This window comes from Streptopelia decaocto (assembly GCF_964273445.1).
Source record: "Streptopelia decaocto genome assembly, chromosome: 11".
In the NCBI taxonomy this organism is placed as follows: Eukaryota; Metazoa; Chordata; class Aves; order Columbiformes; family Columbidae; genus Streptopelia; species Streptopelia decaocto.
In genome coordinates this window covers 12,127,682-12,151,592 of record NC_138666.1, presented here as the reverse complement: position 1 = coordinate 12,151,592, position 23,911 = coordinate 12,127,682, and the positions used below count along the sequence as shown (strand labels likewise).

The window sequence follows — 23,911 nt, the reverse complement described above, 5'->3', positions numbered from 1 at the left end:
AATGCTTAGCTGTTCTCACAGTTACATTTTTTGTTAACATGGCACCTTCATTGTCTGCAAGGCTGCACCAGGTGGGCCAGCATCTCATGGTGCTGCAGAGTCACGGTGCCCGAAGAGAGGAGGGGCTGAAGAGCCCTCACGGTCCCTGTCCCTACTGTCCCTCCACGCCCAGCCCCGCAGCAAGACTGGCACTTCTAAAATGGCGGCTCCCTGCCCGGCTTCAGCCCGGCAGCATCACGTGGCCATCGCCTCCCGTCATTGCATCAGCCGGCCAGTGGCCCGCCCCCAAGTCCGGGCAAGAGGAGGGGGCGGGGCTGATCCAGAGCGACGGCCCCAGCAGCCAATCGGATACTGGTGCGCGGCGGCTCGCCGGGGAGGGGAGGGGCGGTGCGGTGCGGTGCGGAGCGGAGCGGGCGCTGCAGTGGCGCTGGCGGTGAGGTGCGGAGCGGGGGGCGGCGGTCGCGTAGGTAGGGCCTGGGATGTTCCGTTGTGGTCTGGGGGGTATCCGGGGACCACTGACTTTCGGGGGTTGCCTCCACGGCCCGGCTGCTCCCTGTGTCCCGACTGGGCGCCCCCGGGCTGAGGGGAGGCGGCCGGGGCGGGTAGCGGTGGCGGGCGGGAAGGCGGCGGTGCCCTGGTCTCCTCAGGCGGGGCTGCGGGGGCATGTCTGGTTGCCGGCATGGCTGCCGGGCACCGGCTGTGACCTCGCCTGTCCTCGGGCACTTGGGACGGCGTGGTGTGTGGGCAGAGGCCTCGCTGCGCCGGGAGCCGACACTGCGCCGGGCCCTTCCCTCCCCCTCGCTGCCATTAGTCAGATGGAGCATTATGGTGCCTCCCGGACGGAGCAGCCCCCTGGGAGCCGGGCCCTCTGGAGAACCGCACCGCGCTGCATCGGCAGGGGACAGCCCGGTGCACCCCATAGGATACAGCGGGGTGCTCACCTCCAAACCCTCACCTGTCCCTGGGGCGGGTGTGGTGATGCAGTTTCTCACCAGGAAGGTTTCCAGGGACGACTGGAGCTGATCCTGCTTTGGGGAGGGAGGGGGGATGAGGGGGTATTCAGAGGTCATTTCCAAACTCAGCCATTCTCTGATATAATGACTCTGAATGGTTTTAGGCATTAGCAGTCCTCTCCCTCCCCTGCGTCCCTGGCAAGGCAGATATAACCTCTTGCTAAGCTCAGTATCCAGGTGAACTTGGTATTTTAAAAACATGTTTTCAAAGAATGGGATAATTTGAGCTCGATCTCCAGAAATCAGGGAGGTTGGGGCGGAGGAGATTTGGGTTTGTGTCGGCACCATTTGGGGTGACCTGATGGTTAAACTGAGGAGTCGGTGGGAGTAGTTATCAATGTGGGGAGACCCTTTCAGGAGATGGAGGCAGTGATCCTGGTGTTACTGCTGGAGCTGACACCATGTAAGAACCCTGTTTGTTGTTGTTTCTTCAGACTGCGCCAAGGCCTTGCTGCTTTCTCTTCCGCTTGCTTTGGACAGCTGTGACTTGGAGCTTCAAGATGGAAGCCACACTCACAGCTAGCCAGATCCGGCAACGGTTTATTGACTTCTTCAAGGAAAACGAGCATACCTATGTGCACTCGTCTTCTACAATCCCCCTGGATGACCCCACGCTGCTCTTTGCTAATGCTGGTATGAATCAGGTAAGATTCCCACTCTGGCACTGTGGTCCTTACAAACAGATCAGCAGTTGAAACCGGTGAAGCTGTTTGCAGAGCTGTTTGTGTGGAAAGTTATTGTTTTCTCCATCTCTCTTCTGGTCACAAAGAGGTGCTTGGCCTGTCTGCCATAGTCCTCTGCGCTCTGGCAAAATTGATAATGGCACTGGGAAAGGTTCCTGTGTCTGCTGGGCTGCCTGTGCAGCAATGGGAGCTCTGCCAGTCTCCCTTCCTTCGCACTTTGGACCACTGCTAGTCCTGGCACAAGTGACTAACAGTGTCTTTAAAGAGTGGTTGGGGCTGGGCTGCTGAAAGGGCTTTGCTGGAGATCAACACACAGTTTTCACTGCTTTATTTTTTCTTCTGGTCAGCTTGGGATCTGGCTGCTTTCAGTCCCTTTGGAAGTCCTGGGGTTTGGTGGGCACCAGGAACACGTGTGTTATAGCTAAGTGCTGCAGTCTCCTCGCATGCAGGAGACAGCAGGCTTGTTGTTTCTGAAAGCTGCTTTGGGTACATCTAGGCTAGTGGTATCATGACACAGACAACACTTACTGCCTTGCTGTTGCTTGCAACATTTGAAAACAGGTCCCTAGTGCTTTCTTTGATTGCTTTTTTTTCTTTCCTTTCAGTTCAAACCCATCTTCCTCAATACTATTGACCCCTCACACCCGCTCGCTAAACTGAACAGAGCTACCAACACTCAGAAGTGCATCCGAGCAGGGGGCAAGCACAATGACCTGGACGACGTTGGCAAAGATGTCTACCACCACACCTTTTTCGAGATGCTGGGGTCCTGGTCCTTCGGGGATTATTTCAAGGTAAAATAGGCTGGGTGCAACTCTGAATCTTGTGCACAAGGTTACCCGTCTCTATGAACTCAGCAGAGCAACTGCCCACAGAAAAGAGAATATCTTGTCACAGAGTGGTATTCCTAAGGTGCAAGTAGCTCCTTTGGAATAAATGAGCTTGGAAGCTGCCTGGACCCTGCAGAATGTTTTGAGATTAATTACTTAAGGTTTATAAAGCTGATTGTATTAACTCTGCCAGTTTGGTGTCTTCAGGCAGAGGTTTTAGTTTCTGTTCTGGAGCTGTGGGGAGTTGCGTGTGCTGTGTGGCTGTGAGAAACTCTCTTTGCATTTACTTGCTGACTTCATCTTTCCTTCTGCAGGAGCTTGCTTGTAAACTGGCACTGGAACTTCTCACCAAGGAGTTTGGCATCCCCGCTGAAAGACTCTATGTCACTTATTTTGGTGGCAATGAGGCTGCAGGACTGCAACCAGACCTGGAGTGCAAGCAGATATGGTTGAATTTGGGGTAAGGCCTTAAACTGAGGAAGGTGCATGTTTTGATGAGCAATAGTCATTCAGCGAAAGAGGACGTGTTATGTGGCAGAGCACATGTAACAGGAGGTTTTAACAAAAATCAGCGTCACAAATAATTTTTGCAGGGTGGTGGAGCTGCCAAGGCAAAGGGGTGCACTGGTATTAAATAGAAGAGACCGAGAGCTTTCATTTCAAAATCTCTTTTATATGCTTAAGCACATAAGAAGTGCCTCACTGGGTCAGACCAGCACTGTCTAGCCCAGTGTGAGAAAATGTCTCACTGTGGCCTGCACTCTGTTCTTCTCCTCCTTTCCCAGCACCCACAGTCACTGGATTAGTTTGTTAGAGTGTGACCCCTCTACTCCCTTTCACCTTTGTTTGGGGCCCAGCTCCTTCGGAATATGTCTGATTCTGTTTTGAACCTGTTGGATTTTTCTAAATCTCAGTTGTATTCTCCCACCCAGCCTTGTCCTCTACAAATTGAAGAGTCCTTCTCTTTTCTGTGTTCCCTTCCTAAGGCAGATGTTCTGCCCTTAGGTAGTTTTAGTTTCCTTCCTCTGTACCTTTGCTGCTTCTACCTCACCCCCCTTGAGATGAGCAAGCGAGAAACACCCTCAGTACTCAAGCTGTGGGTGGGCCAAAGCTCGATCATAGAATCATTTAGATTGGAAAAGACCCTAAATATCAGTGAGCCCAACTGTAAACCTAACACTGCCAAGCCCACCAACAAGGTAGCAGTGAAGTGATGCCTTTGGTGTTGTGGCTGTAGTTGCCTCTGCAGCCTGCCACTGAGCCCATGACACACCTCTGTTCTGGGGGGCCAAACCTGCCTTGCGTGTATTAAAGCTGGAGATCTGCCTGTCTTCTTGCTGGTGGCTTTGCTGAGGTGTCGTGTCAGCCTCTGTCTTCATCTGGGGCTAGTGCCAGGGGCTGACGCTTGCCTGACCCTCCTCAGCAGGGAACCTGGGTAGTAAGATCTTACATTGGTGAGGCTCAGGTGATTTGTCTACTCATCCAGGGAATTAGTGAGCTTTCTCTGCTATAGTCCTTGGTTGGGGAATTCTTGCCTTGCTGTATGTCTCAGTTGTTCAATAAGAGTTTCTCGTTACAGGCTGGCTGAGGGCAGGATTCTGCCTGGCAATATGAAGGATAACTTCTGGGAAATGGGAGACACGGGCCCCTGTGGCCCTTGCAGCGAGATCCACTATGACCGGATTGGGGACAGAGATGCTTCCCACCTGGTCAATCAGGATGACCCAAACGTCCTGGAGATCTGGAACTTGGTGTTCATACAGTTCAACAGGTGAGTGCGACCTGCTTCCTGCTGCAGGCTGCTCCAGCGTGGCATGGGAGGTCACTCGGGCTGCGCACTTTTGTAACTGCCCCTAGCTTGCTCACCATTTCCTGTTGTCTGGGACACTTGTGATGCTCTGTCCCTCAGCCCACCTGTACAGAAGAGGTCAGTCGCGCTGTCTTTGGGGACAGACGGGGCATGTTTCTTCAGTTCATCTGCCAGGAGTTCAGTAGGGAATAAGTGCCGTCCCACCCTGGGTCTGAGTCATCATTGAGGGTCTTGTTATTTATCACAGTTGCCTTGTGTGTGGCTCGTGTATGGGCCCGTACCGTAGATCTGATGGAACAAAATCTCACAGAGATGGGGAGAGCGATGGGGATGCCCCTGCAGAGCCTCCATCCATAACGTCTTGTCTTTTCTTTTTGTGGCTGGGCAGGGAAGCTGATGGGACTTTGAAACCTCTTCCTAAGAAAAGTATTGATACTGGGATGGGCCTGGAGAGGCTGGTGTCTGTGCTGCAGAACAAGATGTCCAACTATGACACAGACCTTTTCCTTCCTTACTTTGAAGCCATCCAGAAGGTATGAACTGGGGACTCTGGGTCTGGACCTCACCCAATTGCTTCCATTTCCCAAATCCCTGGGGAGGTGAATAGGGCTGGTTGAACAAGGCAGTGTTATGTCTGTGGGTCTTTGCTTTCCCAGCTGCTGCGAGCCCCATGGATTTTTACATTGTTGAGGGTAGGAGCACAGGCCGGCACAGTAATTGCTGCCTTGGGGCATGTTTTCAGAGGAAAACACAGGACAATGAACAGTACAGCTTTCCTGTTTCTGTGACTTGTCCTGATTGCACACTCCATGGTCCTCTCCAAGTGGAAGATGCTCTGCTGTCCCATGTGGCCAAGCACTATCTTTTTGCCATGTGGTTGAAAGTATGTGGTGTTGCTGACCCAGCATCAGAATTTGTTCTTCAGTCTCCCACCTGAAACATGCTGATCTGTAGAAAATCCCCTGAGAGAGGAGGTCTTTGCTATAAACCATGACAGTCACTTGCAGAACCAGCATGCTGTTGCTGCATCTTCCTGGATACCAGTGCTGGGAACTCTGTGTGCAAGTCCAAGCCTTGTTTCGCTCTGTGGAAGCAGCAAAGCTTTGTGGCTGCAGACTGTGCTGGAAGAGCCCAGACTCAGGCCTCTCAGAGGGGATGAGGTGTGGAGCTCCAGAGTTGGAAGCAGATGTTAAAGCCACTGGCTACATGTAGCCCATGCGTCCTCGTCTGCCTGCTGGGAGCCTGGTTGTAGGGACTGTGCCCATGGTGTGAGGTTTGCACTACAAGCAAATGCTGCCTTGTTACAGCAGTATCTTTCCTTTGGGTACAGATAAAAACACCCTAAAAGAGAGAAGCTTGGACTGTCTTCCATGTAACAGAATCTGAGAAGTTTCTTGACTGGGCAGGTTATGAGCCAGTGTGGAAAACAGATAATTTCCCTGCACTCTGTCCCTCTCTCTTCTATCCTGGGCTCTTTGTGTAGGGATAAACTGGCTTTCCTTCTCTCTGGTCATGGAGATCATTTGGCTGCGGCGTCATGCAGAGCCTCGCAGCTCTCGGTCTTCCCTGCCTTCACTGAGTCACCTCTTTCTTCCTCTGTGGCTGTGGGCAGTGGAATGGGGTTGACTTCTGAGGCACGTCCCCATTGTTCTGCCATGCTACTGGTCCCCACTGTCCATAATCATCCCCTTTGCCCACTGCCTTCTCCTCCCTGCCCAGGGCACGGGTGCCAGGCCGTACATGGGGCAGGTTGGTGCTGAGGATGCTGATGGTATAGACATGGCCTACCGGGTGCTGGCTGACCACGCACGGACCATCACGCTGGCTCTTTCCGATGGGGGCAGACCTGACAACACTGGCAGAGGGTAAGATGGGAGCTCTGTTCAGCATGGCTTCCCTGAGGGGACTGGGATTTCCTGTGTCTCTGGCATGCCTCTGAATTTGTCATGAAAGCGGTGGATAGCAGGGTGTTTGCTCAGTATATTTGACACTTGAATTCCTGTAGCAAGGTCCATGCAAAAGGTATGAGGGTACTTGTGAGTACCAATCCTGCTGTGTCAGACCCCAGAAAAGGTCACTGTGGGCACACAGGCACAAAACCCTGCTCGGTGCAGTGCTGCTGTTAAAAAAACAATGAAGTTTGGGCGGGGGGGCTGTGCTGTGGGTGCTGCTGGACTCACAGGAGTGATTCTTAAGCATGTCATGAGTCTGAGTCACAGAACTGGTGCCTGGCACCTCACCTCTGGCTTGCTGCTGGTGTGAGCAGCTACTTGAAGGAAAATGTGGGGAGGGAACCCTGTGCTTTTGGTCCTGGAAGGGGGTGATGGCCAGTGGGTGCTGGTGGATCCCCTGGGAACAGCCCGGAGGTGTGACGTTTGCATGAGCAGCTCTGCTGTTCCATAGGTATGTGCTGAGGCGGATTCTCCGACGGGCTGTGCGCTACTCCCACGAGAAGCTCAATGCCCCCAAGGGTTTCTTTGCTACTCTGGTTGATGTGGTGGTGCAGTCACTGGTAAGTTCTTCCCGGCTCTGCTGTATCTGCCGCAGTCTTCCTCTGCTGAGGTGTGCGGATCTCTGTGTTGACTGACTAATCGTCTTGGATGTGCAGGGAGACGCGTTTCCTGAGCTGAAGAAGGACCCAGATATGGTGAAGGACATTATTAATGAAGAAGAGGATCAGTTCCTGAAAACACTCAGCAGAGGGCGTCGCATCTTGGACAGGAAGATCCAGAGCCTGGGGGACAGTAAAACCATCCCTGGTAGGTCTGTGATTTCTGTCTGAATGCACCAAGAGGCTTTTAGTATCTCACACTGAGTTAAGGCTCAGCTGGGCTGGGAACTGAGAGGTCGTGGAAAGTGTCGGGGGACAGAGTTGGAGTCAAAAGACCATTGCTCAGAGCTGGGCCACCCATCTGGCCTGTATTCACTTGCTCAGGTTTCTAAGCTGCCCAGACACAAGATGATGGTGTGATGTCTCTGCTGTCAGAGAGGAGTCCTTTTGATTTCACATTCACCAGACCTGTTCACTGTGGTGCAGAGCCAGTTGGGTGGGACAGAGGCAGTCAGAAAGGGGGTAAAGGAGCAGTGTCTCACAGAACAGAAGTGATGACTGCTCTGCTTTTTCTCTGAAGGTGATACCGCCTGGCTGCTGTATGACACCTATGGTTTTCCTGCTGATCTCACGGGGCTGATTGCAGAGGAGAAGGGCCTTGTTGTGGACATGGAAGGCTTTGAAGAAGAGCGGAAAAATGCACAGGTAGATAACAGCTCCAGGGGAGCTGGTCTCCAGGCAGGGAGGATTCTCTTCCTTGTAGTTTGCTGTCATGAATCTCTGTCCCTTTGTGTCTGCTCACGCCTCACACACCCAGGGCATAGCACTGCAGTTGTGGTGGGACGAGTATTTTCCATGCAGCTGGGGCTGAGTTTGCTCACTAACACTGCAAGGCCTGGGACCTTGAGCTCAGCCTTTGTACGGAGCTGGTGGGGTGCTGGGAGCACCTCCCCACTCTCTTGTTTTCTCAAACTTTGGTGCTTGTTGTTGGCAGCTGAAATCCCAAGGGAAGGGTGCTGGTGGGGAGGACCTCCTCATGCTGGACATCTATGCCATCGAAGAGCTACGATCCAGAGGGCTGGAGGTGACGGATGACTCGCCAAAATACAGCTATGCTTCAGATTCAAGTGGTGCCTATGGTATGTAAAAACCTTCTCAGAACTATCCTCTGCTTCCAAACCTTTCCTGCCATGTACCTCAGGAAAATCCTCTGGGCTGACCTTTTACAGGACATGGGAGCGGGAGTGGAACTGCACGGGTGAATCACCTGCTTGTAACAAAGGGAGCAGGGAAAGAGGAGGGCAGACTGTTCAAGGGCTGCCTTGCTGGTCAGGTCCATTGTTGCCAACGTGATCAGCGAGTCTTAAGAGGTTTCCTGTTCCCTGCAGCTTTGTGTCTTCATACTCCCATGTTTGTGTTTCCCAGCTGCCCCCTTGCCGCTGTCGCAGGAGACTGCAGTTTGTGCTTGGTCTGTCCTCAGCACGCTTGCTCTGGCTCTTGCTGCTAATTCTTTGATTCAGTGGAGACTCAGGAGGCCCCAGGCTTGTAGCAGCACATGTGGCTTTTACTTCACAGGCCCCTGCCTTGGAGGGCACAGAATGAAATTTCCTCTTGTCCAACTAACTGTTGCCCTGGTTCTTTCTCCTTACCCCCTACAAATGTAGCTGCCATGAACTCCTGCAATAGCTGGGAGATGTTGCTATGACGTTCTGCTCCCATGTGGTGCCTACAAGGTTTTCCTGTTTCACTGACATTGCCTGTTCTCCTGGTGACAGATTTTGGGAGCCTCGTGGCCACAGTGAAAGCCATCCGCAGGGAGAAGAAGTTTGTGGAGGAGGTATCCACTGGCCAGGAGTGTGGGATAGTGCTGGACCGAACCTGCTTTTACGCCGAGCAGGGTGGGCAGATCTATGACGAGGGCTACATGGTCAAGGAGGACGATGGCAGAGAGGATGTGAGTGGGCCTGAGAGCCTTTTGCAAGACTCAGTCTGAGCTGGGGCCTGGGCAGGGGTGCACTGAGGAGGGGAAGGGGCCCAGCAAGCCCCAGCAATTTCCTGTCCATGGCAGGTGTCAGGAGTTGCACAGGTTTCCTTTTCGGGTGTACAGCATGGCACAGACGTGCTGGAGTTTGCTCCCCTTACTTCTTGGGGAACTGAACTCCGTGCTGCAGCATCAGGTTGTTACCAAATGTGAGTGCCTGTGGTGGTGGTGCTGGGATTGCTGTGCTTGGGAGCTGAGCTGGGGAACTCTTCCAGCTCTGCTGTGCCCCATAACCATGCCCCACCTTCATGCCTCTTCTATGTTTTCTGGCCCTGCGTGCTGTGCCTGGGCACCCTCAGCTTTCTCCTGTCATACACACCAGTCTGGCTATCAGCTGAGACTTTTCCAGTTGCAGCTCAGAGCTCTGCTGGACTCTCTGTCTCCCTGTGGCCCTTGCCCTGCTCACTAGGGGCGTTTCCTTCTTTGTACAGAAAACGGAATTCACAGTGAAGAATGTGCAGGTCCGAGGAGGCTACGTGCTTCACATAGGAACTCTATATGGAAACTTGAAAGTAGGAGATCAGGTCTGCCTGTCTATTGATGAGGTAAGACTTGGTATAACAGATGACTTCATCTTTTGTCCCTGGATTTTGTCTTTGTTTCCGTTGATGTTACTTGGGTGGCCTGGAGTTTGGGGCCTGCTCTGCCCATGGCACACAACGCAGAAAAGCCTGGCTGACTGGAGGCATCTCCCACCTGGCACTTGGCTTTCTCCCACCACGAGGCAGACAATGCCCAGCAGGCTCAGTGCCACGCTCACTGGCTTTCACTGCAGCAACAGAAACGCATTTATGGTCACAACTGAGAGGTGGAACGTGTACGGTGCTCCACTGCGTTGTGGATGACAGTGGAGAGCCTGGGCTCTCTGCCCTCCTCCAGACATTGCTCCAGTGCGCTCAGCCTGCTGAGTGTGTGCGGGGTTGAACCTGGTCTGCAAAATGCATTTTCCTTCCTTCTAGAGGCAATACCTGTGGAGCAAGAGGGAAGGCTTCCATCTTGCAGTGCATGTCCCTCTTGAGGAGTGGAGATCAGTGTCTGCAACCTGGTTTGTCCTTGCCCTCTCTCCAGACAGGCCCAGCAAGGGGATTGCCAGGGAAAAGCCATGCACAAATTTGGTGGGGAATGTCCTGCTTCTTTAGCAGAGGCTCCAAGGCAGCAAACATGATAAGTTGTTTCTGGTCTCCTGAGCTCAGTGAGGTTTCTGTTGGAGTACACTTCTGCTGCTAGAGGTGATCTTGGCTCCGCAGTGTGAGACCCTGTCTAACAGTGATTTCCTCCCTCAGACTCGGCGGAGGCCGGTCATGAGCAACCACACGGCCACTCACATCCTCAACTTCGCCCTGCGCTCAGTGTTGGGGGAAGCTGACCAGAGAGGGTCGCTGGTCGCACCGGACAGGCTGCGGTTTGACTTCACAGCCAAGGGAGCCCTGTCTACCCAGGAAATCAAGAAAGTCGAAGGGATCGCCAATCAGATGATTGAGGAGGCAAAGGTGGGTACAGCCACTGGGTTGGATGTACTCAGGAAAAAAATACCTTGAGTCAGGCTTTTGGATGTTCTGGGGTGCTGGGAGTTTGGCCCAGCAGGAGTCTTCCAAGCTGCTGATGCAGTACTGTGCACAGATTGGCATAACAGAGAATTTTGAGTGGAAAAACTCCATGTAGATCATTCTGTTCCTTGGTACCGAGCCCTGTCTAGGGTCGGAGTGTTTCTTTGCCTGCTCTAGTGTTACATTAGCTACAAGAGCCAAGAAGTTTGGCAGTTTTGCTGGGCTGGATGGATTTACAGTGTATACCCAGACCTCCAGTGATCTGTCCTTGAGGGCAAGAGAGTTGCTCTGCCTGGTGCCAGCCCCATGTTACTACAGGCCCTGGAGGACCCTGTGCTCTGCTCAGGAGTCTGTGGTTCAAAATGAATGTACAGGAGCCCAGCAGGTCTGAATAGCCAAACATATCAAGAATTTTGAAGGGAGGGCACCTGTCAATTTTAGGATGTCTGAAGCTCAACAAACCCCAGTGCAGGTGAGGCACATAACTTCCCTTTCAGGATCTTTTGGAGGAAGTCAGGATTCCCTGGAAACGAAGGCCCTCAGTCACAAGTGACAGGACCAGCTCTTACCAGTGTCCCTTTCCTGTCTCCTGCAGACCGTCTATGCCAAAGACTGCCCTCTTGCAGCAGCCAAAGCTATCCAAGGACTGCGGGCAGTTTTTGATGAGACCTACCCCGATCCTGTCCGAGTGGTCTCGATTGGCATCCCTGTGGAGGAGCTGCTGGCTGACCCCTCTGGCCCCGCAGGCTCCGTCACTTCTGTTGAATTCTGTGGAGGAACGTGAGTATCTGGGGTGGCTGGGGAAGGTCGTGGGGTGGCTGAAAAGGAGTCAGTCCCTGGGGAGCCTGAGTGCTGCTGTGGGTGTGTGCTGGGCACAGCCAGGGCAGAGCTGGAGGTGGTGGTGATGATGTGCCTTTGCATTCCCAGTCCTGAATCAAACTGCATTCTAAATCATCCTTTGCAGGCAGGAAAATTGCCTGTGTGCTGTCCCTGCCCACACACAGGCTCTGACAGCGCTGGGAACATAGCCCTTGCCACCCTTTCCCTACTCATTTGCTTTTAGTGGCAGAGTTGAGTTTTCTGCCTGTCCCTACGCTTGCTGAAGCACCCTGGCAGGATGGTTTTCTTGTTTCCATGCTGAGTCCTGCTGAGATGAGAGGTGGACTTCTAACTCTCTCTTGTTGTGGGTCTTTTCTGGGTTCTTTCCAAAGGCACTTGCAGAACTCCAGCCACGCTGGCCCCTTTGTGATTGTTTCAGAAGAAGCAATTGCTAAAGGCATCCGGAGGATAGTTGCAGTCACCGGGGCCGAAGCTCGGAAGGTAAAGGGAGGCAGGAGAGATCCTCTGTGAAATCCCAAATATTAACCCTGTGCTAAGGCTCCTATAGTTCAAATTGCCAAATATCCCTGTTTGGATAGTGATCACCAGGGAGAACTGGCGTGTCTAAGGGGCTCCTGGAGAAGGATGCTGCTGTTAGCAAAGGCTGTGCTGGAGGCCCCCAGCTGTGCTACAGCCAGAGGAGAGAGCTGGAAGAGAGGTTGTGGCTATAGCTGTTTTGTTAGAAGAGCTGGAAGAGAGGTTGTGGCTGTAGCTGTTTTGTTAGAAGAGCTGAGGGTGGGTCCTGGAAGTGGCTGTGGGGTCAAGTTCAGATTGTTTTGCAGAATGGGCTGCAGATGTAGAGCCTTCAGCAGCTGGTGAGATTGGCAGGAGAGCTGTGGAGTCTGAGAATCGTCTGCTACAGCAGGCAGGAGATTTGGTCCTGGGCTAGCTTGGGCTGGTGCTTGCTAGAGGAAGGGGGCTGGTGGGGGAGATTTTTCTCTTTTATTTGGAGGATTTTTGCATTCCTTCTGGCAAAGAAGAGTCTGGGGGCCTGTCCGTCAGCATCACACCCTGTTTCTGGTCAAGTGCTGCTTCCCCTGGGGCTTCAGTATTCGTAACCCCTTCTCATTGGGGTAGCCAGGAGCCCAGCCTGCTAAACCTCCCTGTGTGACTGAACTCAGGTTGTGTTCTGCTAGGCCCTCAGGAAAGTCGACAGCCTCAAGAAGCTGCTGTCAGCCCTGGAGGCCAAGGTGAAGATCCAGACAGCTCCCAACAAGGATGTGCAGAAGGAGATCACGGATCTCAGTGAGGTGAGGATGGTAGCAGTGCTCTGCCTTCCTAAAGTGAAGGGGACCTTGTTTGCTGGCGCTGGGTGGTATTAATAAGGCCCAAGTTCAGCTTCCTGCTCCTGTCCGAACAGCACTGTGTCCTGTGGGTGCTGCAGCCAACACCTCCTGCCTGAGTTGTCAGGCCCTGGGGGAGGAGGTGTTAAGGAAGTTTCTTTTCCCTAGGCTTTCCTTAGCAGAGACTCAGGCATGGATTCCAGAAATTCTTCTAAAATAAATAATTTATTTGCAAGGTACACTCTACAGCAGCACAAGGTTGGTGTCTCCTGAAGAGGGGACCCTCAGTGAAAAAAACTTGGACAATTATACCCTCACAAATCCAGCCCCCACCCCTTGCACATCACTCTGGGTCAATTGCAAAATTAGAGTCTGGGGTCTCCCTGTTCTTCATTGGATCTCTTCATTTTTTGTCAGGCAGGCTGTCAGTTGAAGTCCTGACTTATAGTTGCTGTTTTGCACCTGCAGCTGGAGAAAAGTAAATTCTTGGCAGACCAAAGCATTCTTCTTTTTCGTCTCCTTTTAGACACCATTCTGTTCCTTTACTTATCCCCCAGGACACAGCTCCCCTTACATTCTAGCTTGAAGACTCTAAGGCCTTTTTTACTTAACAAAGCAGAGTTAAAAGGTTTCCAGCTTGCAGAAATTATGCTAAGCAAACTTACTTGTGCTAAACGAATTCTATGTAAGCAATCTCTAAAAAAGTTCTGTAAGAAGCAGTATACCCAATAATTCAGTAAGCTAAGGCAGTCTATTCCCTGACAGAAGGGGAGGTTCATGAGTGCAGCATCCCCTGCAACAGACACTGATACTTCTGGCTATCTCTGCCCACCCCTGTTTTGCAGACACTGGCCACTGCTGTTATTCCACAGTGGCAGAAAGATGAGCTGAGAGAGGCTGTTAAAGCACTGAAGAAAGTTATGGACGACTTGGATCGAGCCAGCAAAGCTGACATCCAGAAACGAGTGAGCACAAAGCACAGTGTGGGAGGGCTGGGGGGGGCTCCTGTGGGAGCTCTGCTTGTGTGCAGTGTGGAAGGGGGCTGAGCTGTGGGGATGCCCCTTGGTCTGTTCAGCCATCCAGTTCCCTCCCAAGGCATGGCTACTTCCACGCCTGTTCCCTGGGTGAAGTCCTGGCAGCACATCTTGGAAGCTGGGGTGCTCCTGCCCTAATGGTGCCCCTGGGTGCATGGTATGGGTGGTGCGTGGTTCTTCCTCCTAGATCCCATTGGATTTTTCCAGAGGAGGAATCACACACAGCACTGCTGCTGCCTTGCAAACCATACACCTGCACACCAGCACGTTTTGTTCCTGGCTCTGCAGCCTGAGGCTGTTCCAGGCCCGGCTGTGGGTGTGTTGGGGCACCTTGGGGGCCTCTGTACTTGCAGGGAAGATCCACCCGGGTGGTTCTTGTGTCCATATGCAATGTGTGTGCTCTAGTATCTGACTGCTGTTGTACTCAGGTGCTGGAGAAGACCAAGCAAGTCATCGAGAGTCACCCTAACCAGCCGTTCATCATCATGGAAATGGAAAATGGAGCTTCAGCAAAGGTATGGGAAGGTCTGGTCTCTCATCAAAACCTTCCTTGTGCCTGAGGAGCAGTTGCCTGGTCTCTGTTGGCTTGTGGAGGTAGTGCTGTGTTACAGAGCTGTCTCTCTTGCCACATGCCAGCCCTGAGCAGCAGCTGGTGAAGAAGGGGAGGACCACTGGGATACTCTCTCTGTCTCACCTCCTGGATTAACACATGGGTTTGCGGGGTGTGGAAGGGACCTTGGCCATTTGCTGAGCTTCCAGACCTGGTGGTGGATAGGGACCCCAACAGAAATCACATTAGGTCCCAGATAAGACTCATCCAGGAGCAGTCATGACACTAAAGAGCAGGCCTGAGGAACTCTGAACAGCACCTCTGCCAACCTACAGAAGTTGTGGTGCTTCTGGCCATTGCAGATCAGCTCTGGGAGCAGCATCCCAGGCTGCAGGTGTGGACAGAGTCAGGCCAGAGAGCTGCTCCCCAGCTCCTGAGCTCTGCTGCAGCAAGGTTCAAATTCTTTGACCAGTCTCCTTGCCTCCTCCATGCACAAGTTAAGTTTCTTTTTGAGCAATTTCTATTGTGAACAAAAGCTCCCTTGCGTGTGCTGTGCTGCAGTGCTGAGCCCAGCAAGTGCCAGGCAGCGGGGGCTGATTGTGCCCTTACGTTGGACCTCTTGGGTTTTAATGCTCTATTTAAATTTCCTCTCCGGTAAGCTTACAGACGCTTGCTCGCTCTCTGTGGCCATCCCCACGACGCCAGCGCTCCTGCTGGCATTAAGTGCCAGCGCGGTGTTCCCCCTGGCAGAAGGGCGCATCCCCAGGGAACGGGGGTGCCAGCAGCCTGAGGAGCTGTGTTTTCCCTCTCCAGCTACAGCAGCACCGCTTTGCTCACGGGAGGGCCCACTGGTGGAGCACTGCCCTGCATTGTACTGTCTATGTGAGCAAGGATGACGGTCTCCTTGGGAATAACAGGCTGCCTGGCAGTTTCTCCAGCATGCCTGCTGTGTCTCATAACCCTGGCAGCTTCTTCACGCTGCATTTGAGTCCTCCTGACTTGCTGCAGAACATCTGCTCCCTCCTGCTGGGAGCTCACATCACAGGGCAGAGCATTTTTCCCTCCAGCCAGTACACTCAGGCAAAGGCTCTCTTGCTTTGGGGCTGCGTGGTCACTAATTCTGCCAATTTCTGGATAAATGAAGGTGAGGAAATAAAAGCAGCTCCTCACTCCTGCCTACTTGCAGCCATGAGGGTACACAGCCAGGGCTTCTGTCCCCTGCCAAGGCTTCTGCACACCTGGGGATGTGAAAATCACTCTTGTGAGGAACGCTGCAGGGTGCTGCTGTCTGGTTTAATGCAAGTCCAGATCCCCGGGATCTCCGTGGGTGCCGGGGGGTGGAGCAGGGCTGGCTGCGAGCACAGGAAAGGTGAGCTGCAATGACTTTGTCCTCCTCCAGGCCCTGAACGAATCTCTGAAGCTCTTCAAGACTTACTCCCCACAGACTGCCACCATGCTCTTCGCTGTAGATAATGAAGCCGGCAGAATCACCTGCCTGTGTCAGGTGCCCCAGGTAATGCTGAGACTTCTTGTCTGCCTTTCTCTGAGCCTCAGAGGTGGATCTGCAGCCTCTGGGCCGTGACTATCTAACACTACATGGCCAAAACTCCTGTGGGTTTGGCAAGAGCCACAGCCTTTGTGCTTTGGGTTATCATCAGGCTCTGGGGGGTTGAAGAGGTGTGCCTTGCAAAGAGTGAAATGGAAAGAGCCAGGAATTAGCGTGGTTAAGTCCAGGCTGCCCCTGGACTGCTGTCCTCCAGGAGCTGCACCTGGAAGAGCTTTGTCCTGAGATACCATGCTCGTGGGCCGCCTTTGCTCACTGCTTGCTGGCTTCAGGTTGAGCTTCTTTAATTTTTTTTACTTTTCCTACCCAGGAGACAGCAAATAAGGGCCTGAAGGCCAGTCAGTGGGTGCAGGAGGTGTCGGGCCTGATGGACGGCAAAGGTGGCGGGAAGGACGTCTCCGCACAGGCAACGGGCAAGAACGTGGGCTGCCTGCAGCAAGCCCTGAAACTGGCGACGGACTTTGCCACGCTCCGGTTGGGCGAGCTGAAGAACTGACGGGGGGTGTCACCGGCCCCCTCTGCCCTCCTGCCCATCCCCTGCCTGCTGCTGAGCCAACCCCGCCGTTCCTATCAATAAATGCTGCCGGTCCTGCGTGCTGCCGCCTCGGCTCTGCTTCGCGGGGGCGGGCCGGGCCGGGCTCCTCCTCCTGCTCGCCGCCCGTCTTCCCGGCCGAGCATGCCGCTGGATCACCGCCGGCTGCAGGGCCCGGAGGAGTCGCAGCCGCCGTTGGTTTGGGCAGCGGCCGGGGGAAGCGGGGAGGTACCGGAGGAGGAAGATGCGGCCCCGCGGGATCCCTGCGCCCTGCGGCCGCTGTTCGCCCGGGCCGGGCTGCTGAGCCAGGCGGAGGGTTCGGCCTACGTGGAGCTGAGCGGCGGCACTAAGGTTCTCTGCGCCGCGTGGGGCCCGCGGGAGGCGGCCGAGCCCGGCGGGGCGGCGGCGGGAGGGGGCTCGCTGCTCTGCGAGTTCCGCCGGGCGCCCTTCGCCGGGCGCGGGGCTCGGTGGCGGCCGGGCTCGGCGGCGGAGCGGGAGGCGGAGCGGGAGGCGGCGGCGGCGTTACGGGAAGCGCTGGAACCGGCCGTGCGCTTGGCCCGGTACCCGCGGGCCCGTCTGTCCGTCAGCGCTTTGCTGCTGCAGGACGGGGGCTCCGCGCTGGCCGCCGCCATCAGCGCCGCCTCCCTGGCCCTGGCTGATGCCGGCGTGGAGATGTACGACCTGGCCGTGGGCTGTGCCGTGTGCCGGGCTCCCGGGCCCGCCGCCGCCTGGATGCTGCAGCCCGAGGAGCCCGAGGAGCGCCGTGCCGTCGCCCGGCTCACCGTGGCTCTTCTGCCCGCTCTGAACCAGGTGTCAGCGGTGCTGGGCAGCGGGCAGGGCAGCCCTCCCGACAGCTGGGCAGAGGCGCTGCGCCTCGGCCTCGACGGCTGCCACCGGCTGTACCCCGTGCTGCGGCAGAGCCTGCTGCGGTCTGCCCGCCGCCGTGATGGCGCTGCTGCTGCCACCGCCGCTGCCACCACTGCCTGAGCGCTGACCATGCCTGGGTGGCTCCCGCCTGGGGATGGGGCTGTCTCCCAGAGCCCATCCAAGCTGTCCTCAGTGCTGCTGCAGACCACTGGAGCCTGTCTGACCCAAACCTCATGCTGCCAGAGACACCCCCTGAGCCAGCCTGAGCCAGCCCTTGGGCTGCTGAAGACCCCTGGAGTTGCCCACGCAACTGGAGGCCCAAGAAACCTGCCCAAGGACACCGGAGCCTGCCTCCACCCCACCATCGGAGAACCACCAGAGCAGCCCCCACACTGCCCGAGCACCCCGGAGCCTGCCTGAGGAGCCCCGGAGTCACAGGAAACTCTTCCCGAGTGGCCTTGCAGGACCCAAGCAGCCTCGCACGCCGAGAGACCCCTCTCCAAGCAGCTGCCAGAACTGCGGGACCTCACAGCCCACTCTGGGGTGACACCAGGACTGAGACCCGCACGTGGAGCTGCCCACCATGACCATCCACGCAGGCAGGACACGGGCAGCACTGAGCAGGAACCACATTGTGGCACAGACTGCATCTCTTGGACCTCCTGCCCAGGCAGCACTTCAGGGTGGTGGAGTTGTGTTTAGTTGGTTATTTGTTTGACAATAAATCAGTTTTTTCTGGTGAGTTTTCTGCCTATATGGCTCTACTGGGGCCTCTGCCAGCCACAGGCAGAGGTGGAAGGATGCACTCAGGGTGACCAGCAGCCAGGCATCGGGATCGCCCACCTCTGCTCCCGCTGTCCTTCCTCGAGGGGTGAGGAGGAGCCGGGTGCTGCTTTGGGGTCTGGTTATTCCTGGGGATGAAGAGGAGCAGGTCCTGTCTGCCCAGCTGAACCGCACCAGGCTGGTAGGGAATATTGCGGGTGACGGTGGTAATTAATGTTTCTGTTGAGAAACAGGGCAGAGCTGCACTCCTCCTGCCTTTGGGTTGAGTTGCAGGGAAAGCAGCCTCTGAGGCAACAGCCCAGAAGGCGCCCAGGGCATCAGGCTGTGTCAGGCAGCATAAAAATAGGTATAAAAATTACACATACACTTAAGATGGTTAAAAACTGCGTCAGAGTGGAATAACCAGAGAAAAGAAATACAAATAATTTTTCTTTCCAACACAATACACTCTTTTACCAGAGAAAATTAGAAATACAGAACAATTTCCTACCAGCGAGAGAAGGATGACCTAGAAATGAGGGACACCAAACCGAGACGCAGTGCTGGGGAGCACAGGGGGGACAGCGATTTCCTTGGGCGCAGGAGCCCTGGCAGAGTTGCTCATGGGAGTCCTGACTGCGAACGTGATCCATGGCCAAGAACAGCCTGAGGTAAGCCACTAAGGAAAACCCATTTATTTGGGAGCACTGGTGACTGGGAGCACTTGGGTTTGCACTGCCCCACTCTTGGCCCTGCAGCTGGTGTTGGAGCTGGGCTCAGTTCCACCCCTCCATCCCAAAATCCTACAAAAGCCCCGCCAACCTGTCTCAAGGTGGTCCCTCCCCATGGCATCATGATGGGATGCTTAGCGGCTCCAAAAGCCTCATCAGGCTGTACCCACACCTGCTGAACTTTGCTGAGCCAGTTCCTGGAGCGTGGAGACAGCGGTGGGCTTGCAGGGCAAGGGAGGCTGGGATGCAACCTGTGCGTAGGGGCTGGGAACCCTGGGGTGCTTTCTCTGCACCCCACAGCACCCTTCGGGTGGGGGACTGCTTGCACACAAGGCAACCAGGATTTGGGATGCTCCTCTGGGTTACAGTTCTTTTTATCTTTGCTCCTCCCCTCCCTCCCCCAGCCACATCTGCTTATCCCTAGCTCTGAAAACAGGAGGAAAAAGAAAACAAGCGCACTCAAACACAAAGGCTTCTCTCGCCACGGCTGGCTGGCGTCTCGCAGGGGTGGGACGCGGGGCTGCCGGCGGCAGGGATGGCCGTGCCAAGAGCGGGCATCTCGCGGCATGTGTGGCACTAGCTGGAAGCCTCAAAAAGAAATATGAACACGAGGGAAGGGCTGGCCGGGGGGGAGGCCACGGCATCCCAGTCCATCTACTGGCTCCCCTCGGGGTCTGACATGTGGTTTTTCACCTGCAGGGAGAAACACACAGCGTGGCCGTCCTCTGATGTGCCCAGGCAGCAAGGTCAAACCTGCCACCCTGCCCAGCACAGGGACACCTGGGGTCCTGCACCCAGCTGGGGGATGTAGGTGTGGGAGCAGCAGCTTTGATAAAGGATATTTTTACTTCAAGGGGGGTTTTGCAGGTTGTGCTGCTCGAGTAAGGCACGCGTGGGGATTTGGTGTTGGGGGCTGTCCCAGAGGCACCAGTGGTTGTATCCCTGGCACACAGGCAGGACAGCATTGGGGGACCCTGATAGAGCATCTCCTCTTCTCTGGGCATCCTCCACCAGGACCCATGTGGGCAGTGAGGACGTATTTTAGGAAAGCACAGAGCCTGGCACAGGATCTGACCCTTCTCTTACCGTTTCTTCTGTGTCTGTGCTCTCCTCAGCACTGTCGATGTTGCGCAGGTCACTGTGCCCATCAGCTCCTGTCTCCTCGTTCCCCCGGGGCTCCCGTGACCCCTCTCCTGCTGAGGATGGGGACTCTGCCCCTGTCTCTGCCCTTTTCTTCTCACTCTCCTTGGACCCTGCAAGGACAGAGACAGCAGAAATGTGGGGTATCTGTGCAAACATCGGCCCTGTCCTCGCAGGGTCCCTTTGTGCCCATCCCCTCACCTGCGAGACGCTCTCTCCGCTGGTCCATGCGGTCCAGGCTCTCCAGCAGACTGTCCACCTGCGCCTTGATCTGGCTCAGCTCCCCCTTGATGGAGTGCAGCTCTTCAGCCCGCACTGCAGAGAGAGGAACCATTAGGATCCCACCTGGCTCTGCCCAGAGCTGGGGAGACACGCCGTCCTGGGCGGCTGGGTGACCTCTGGAGCGTCCTCTCCTCCAGAGAATCCTCCTTGCCAGAGCATCCTTCTCTCCAGAGGATCCTCCCCATCAGAGCATCTCTGGGGAACAGGGACAAGTCCAGGGGACACCCACCGACCCAGCACAGTCTAGGCCATGTCTGCTGGAGCAACAGGGTCAGCACTGAGTGCGACCTTTGGGCACCATCACTGCTCTAATGCACCAAGACGCAAGGGCCAAGTCTCCTCTTCCTCGCAGCTGTATCGCACTTACACTTTGTCCGTCCGGCCGTGGAGCTGGTGCTGCTCCTCGCCCCAGGCTGTGGGCTCAGGCTGCTTTTTCTTCCTCCTTCCACATGAGTTCGTCTGGCCTTGACTGGGGTGCGGTTAATGAGTGGGGGGATCTTCTGGTACTCGTACAGCCTGCAAAGGCACAAGAGGACAGTGGTGCGAGTGCAAGCTCGGAGGTGCAGCAGCAGCCCCTGCCAGCCAAGATAGCATCTCTTGAGGTCCCTCTGTGGTGAAGGACCCCCAACCTGGGCATTGCCCAGCCCACACACTGCCAATGGCCCATGTACCCCATCCCTGAGGCTCCCAGCCCAGGGAAGCTGTGGCGCTCATGCTCCTCGAAGGGGGCAATGCCATCAGGTTTCTTCTGGACATGGGGGGACAGATGCCCAGGGACACCCTGCTTTCTGCCTTTGCAGAAGCATGCTCAGTCCCCCCTGCTCCTGGCATGCTGTGCTCACCGGTATGGGAAGTCGTCCCTGTAGAGATCGTAGTCCAGGTCACAGTTACTGCTGCAAGAGGGGGAGAGAGGAGAAAAGTCATGTACACTGCGGGACCATGAACACCTTGGAGTGGCAGCAGCTGGGCACAGCAGGGCAGGGACCCGCATTGCCATCCCTGGGGACATGCCAGAAGGTACCACGGGAGCTGCCTGAGCTGCAGCATGGTCCAGGGAGGTGGCTGTGCCCTGGCAGGGGTGTGCCCCTGCCACCAAGGAAGGGTGTTGAGGAGGATGGAGAGAGAGCCCCCGGGACAGCATCAGCAGGCTCTGCTCTCAGGAAGCTGCATTTAGAGCACCCTGATGTTAAATTTCATGGTCCCTGGCTCTGTGTGCACGCTGCCAGCTCACTCGGCTCCAAATTAAGAAGCGATCTGTCAAAGGATTGCCTCCAATGCGGGCAGGCGACATGCCGGTAATAAATCATGCACTGTAGACCAGGAATGAGTGGGGAGGAGGAGGAGCAGGAAGGGTAAAGATGCTGAAGCCCATTTCGCTGCTTCAGCTCTTGTGGAGTCAGGGAGCGTATGATTAAGCCTAACCCTAGGGACACAAAGCCATGCTCAGAGCATCGCTGGGAGCAAGGAGCCTTCCCCAGACATGCTGCCGGGACTGGGGGGGACCAGGACAAGGTCCCCCAGGGCTTCAGATTTTTCTGCAGATGAGCCTGTTGCTGTGGGACTGATGGTGAAGCTGAGGGAGAGCTGAAGGTTTGTGGGAGGTGGGGCTAACAGGCAACCTGGGCTGCCCTGCCTGTGGCTACCAAGCCTGAGTCAGGTTTGCCCAGCCCAGAAGGCAGGTTGGAGCCTGTGGCAAAGGCATCCCCAGCACTACTGCCACCCTGCCTTATTCAAGGATAATCCACATGGGGCACAGCTGGCAAGTGTCAGCCCTCCTGGTAAGGGTGAGTTTGCAACCCCCAGGGTGCCAGGACCCACCTGTTCCAGTTCTTTGCATTTGGGATTATTTTGGGAGCTTTTGGTCCAGCCTTTCTGCCTTGCAAGGTTCCATCACTGTGACAGGGATGGAGGAAGGTCACAACCTGCCTTGGGGACAAGGGGAATGGGCAGCTGGAGAGGAGTCCTGATGCACACACAGGGCACAGGGAAGGCACCAGCTCTGGTGGCTGCTGTTGCCCAGAGCCCATGCCGAAAGAGATGGGGATGCCACAGCCCACCCCTGCCATGGGAACACCAGTGGCTCCATGACACACCCAGTCTTGGGGTGCAGCGCTCAGCCAGGGACACAGCAAGGGTTTTCCCAGCTCAGCTCTTTGCTCAGAGCATCCCCTGGGAATGCAGCAGCTGCCACGCTCCAGTGGCCCAGGAGGGCCCGCGGTCCCTGCCCTGCCAGCGCTGCATCCCTCCAGCACCATGGCAACGGGCAGAGCAATTAGTTCAATCAGGGTGTCTGCAAAAAGCTCTCTAATGAGACAGACGGAGCCCTGCTCCGGTCCCCTCCTCATCACATGCCTGCCGAGCCAGGGAGCCAAAACCTCCCAGGAATGAGGAACTGCTCTTCTGCTACCATCACCATCATCTATTGCCATCACCAGGGCCAACGCAACCCCTCTGTGCCTCTGTCTGTCTCCTGCAGAACAGCATTTAAAGGCCAGAACTGCAACCAGCATCGACAGGCATGGAGACCACCAGGCTCTGCTCTTCTCCTGGGTGCCTTCGGATGAGGAAGGGGGAATCTCCACACCCCACCAGCAACACACAATGGACAGGACCCAGCGAAGACTGCAGTTGCCATCGGTGCAGCCAGGCAGTGCTCCAGTCGCACCGTTGGGATGGGGCAGGGACAGCCCATGAACCCACACCCACCACTACGGGCAGCCAGCACAGTCAGATGGGCAAGTGATGGAGAGCAGAGGGAGGAAGAGGAACCAAACGTGGGACAGTCCCCAGCCCAAGCCAGGTGCCCCCCGGTCCAGCCCCCGCCCCAGGCGCCAGCACTCACTGGTACAGGCTGCTGCTGTGCTGCCGCTTCTGGCCCAGCCTGGCCCGGCTCGGTGTGGGTTCCCTGGCCATGTCCAAATCTGAGGGGAAAGAAAGGAAGGAAATGAGTGCTGGGAAGAAAAGGAGATGCCAACACCCTATGTCTCTGGCATCGGCTTCCCTGAGGCTCCCAGCCATGCTCCTCTCCCCACTGGAGATGTCCCACTCCAGAGCATCTGCAGGACAAGTCCAAGACTGGCACATCTCTTTAAGTTTTTGGGGAAGGACAGGAGCAGCCCAGGGTTGTGCCAGGACATAGAGCGGCTCCGGCAGGCCCTTCCCACAATTGCCCCATCCCCAGGAGCCCAGCTGAGGCCAGGCAGGCCCCAATTAGGGTGGCAGAAAGCACCTCTTATTATGATGGTAATTAACCCCCAGAAACATTTCCCCCACTGTGGTGAATCTCTCTTTGCTGTCACCCCTGCTGGGTGGTTGGGCCATTTTTCAGAGACCCCCAGGCCAGCAGAATGGCAGTGAGTGCTGCCCACCACAGATAGGTGCCAGGGACGGGGGAAGCTCCACACCCAGCTGCTTCGCACTCTCAAAGGCTGCTGAGATGTGTGCGATGCTCGGAGGCGGGATAGAAATGCCCCCAGACATGCGGCTCGGTGATGCCACATCACATCTCCCGGTGATGCTCTTCAACTCTTCTTTAGGACTTCACAGCCAATGTCCATTTAAAAGGTGCCTTGAATCTGTTTTCTCAGTATACATTTGAGTGCCACTGATGCAAAGCTTTACTGACATCTCCATATATTTAATTTTGTGAATCTGCGGGGCTCCAAAACCTCTCTGGCCCCTCGGGCAGGAGCTGGTGGGTGAGATGTTGAGGTATCCCTCTTGCATGCTCCCCCTTGGCCATGGTAAGTGTGACCAGCTGTCCCACAGGTAAAATTGTAGATGCACCAGAGAACCCCAAGCTTAAGCTTCCT

The 23,911-nt window shown here is 55.6% G+C and overlaps 3 protein-coding genes across 4 annotated transcripts; 2 read left to right on the top strand and 1 right to left on the bottom strand.

The window, feature by feature from the left end:
- Positions 1 to 384: 384 nt before the first annotated feature.
- AARS1 (alanyl-tRNA synthetase 1) lies at positions 385 to 16,379 on the top strand. Of its 2 annotated transcripts, none has more exons than XM_082062345.1 (21): positions 385 to 438; positions 1,448 to 1,657; positions 2,302 to 2,490; positions 2,841 to 2,986; positions 4,106 to 4,297; positions 4,725 to 4,869; positions 6,056 to 6,201; positions 6,740 to 6,848; positions 6,945 to 7,095; positions 7,468 to 7,592; positions 7,882 to 8,026; positions 8,663 to 8,841; positions 9,360 to 9,473; positions 10,212 to 10,418; positions 11,071 to 11,255; positions 11,687 to 11,795; positions 12,491 to 12,604; positions 13,483 to 13,602; positions 14,100 to 14,186; positions 15,621 to 15,734; positions 16,096 to 16,379. In XM_082062345.1, exons 2-21 carry the CDS (start codon positions 1,514 to 1,516, stop codon positions 16,279 to 16,281), a joined length of 2,907 nt encoding a protein of 968 aa, XP_081918471.1. In that variant the 5' UTR covers positions 385 to 438; positions 1,448 to 1,513; the 3' UTR covers positions 16,282 to 16,379. The 2 variants fall into 2 exon arrangements, with proteins under 2 accessions (XP_081918471.1, XP_081918470.1); XM_082062344.1 differs by having other exon boundaries at positions 392 to 467.
- Positions 16,380 to 16,435: 56 nt separating this feature from the next.
- Positions 16,436 to 17,926, top strand: EXOSC6 (exosome component 6). Its single transcript, XM_082062348.1, has one exon. It carries the CDS (start codon positions 16,462 to 16,464, stop codon positions 17,302 to 17,304), a length of 843 nt encoding a protein of 280 aa, XP_081918474.1. The 5' UTR covers positions 16,436 to 16,461; the 3' UTR covers positions 17,305 to 17,926.
- Positions 17,927 to 18,492: 566 nt separating this feature from the next.
- On the bottom strand, positions 18,493 to 23,014 carry LOC309444623 (RNA-binding Raly-like protein). Its single transcript, XM_082062611.1, has 6 exons — positions 22,942 to 23,014; positions 20,942 to 20,992; positions 20,467 to 20,615; positions 20,019 to 20,132; positions 19,764 to 19,930; positions 18,493 to 19,370 (listed from the first exon to the last, which is right to left on the bottom strand). Exons 1-6 carry the CDS (start codon positions 23,010 to 23,012, stop codon positions 19,332 to 19,334), a joined length of 591 nt encoding a protein of 196 aa, XP_081918737.1. The 5' UTR covers positions 23,013 to 23,014; the 3' UTR covers positions 18,493 to 19,331.
- Positions 23,015 to 23,911: the final 897 nt, after the last annotated feature.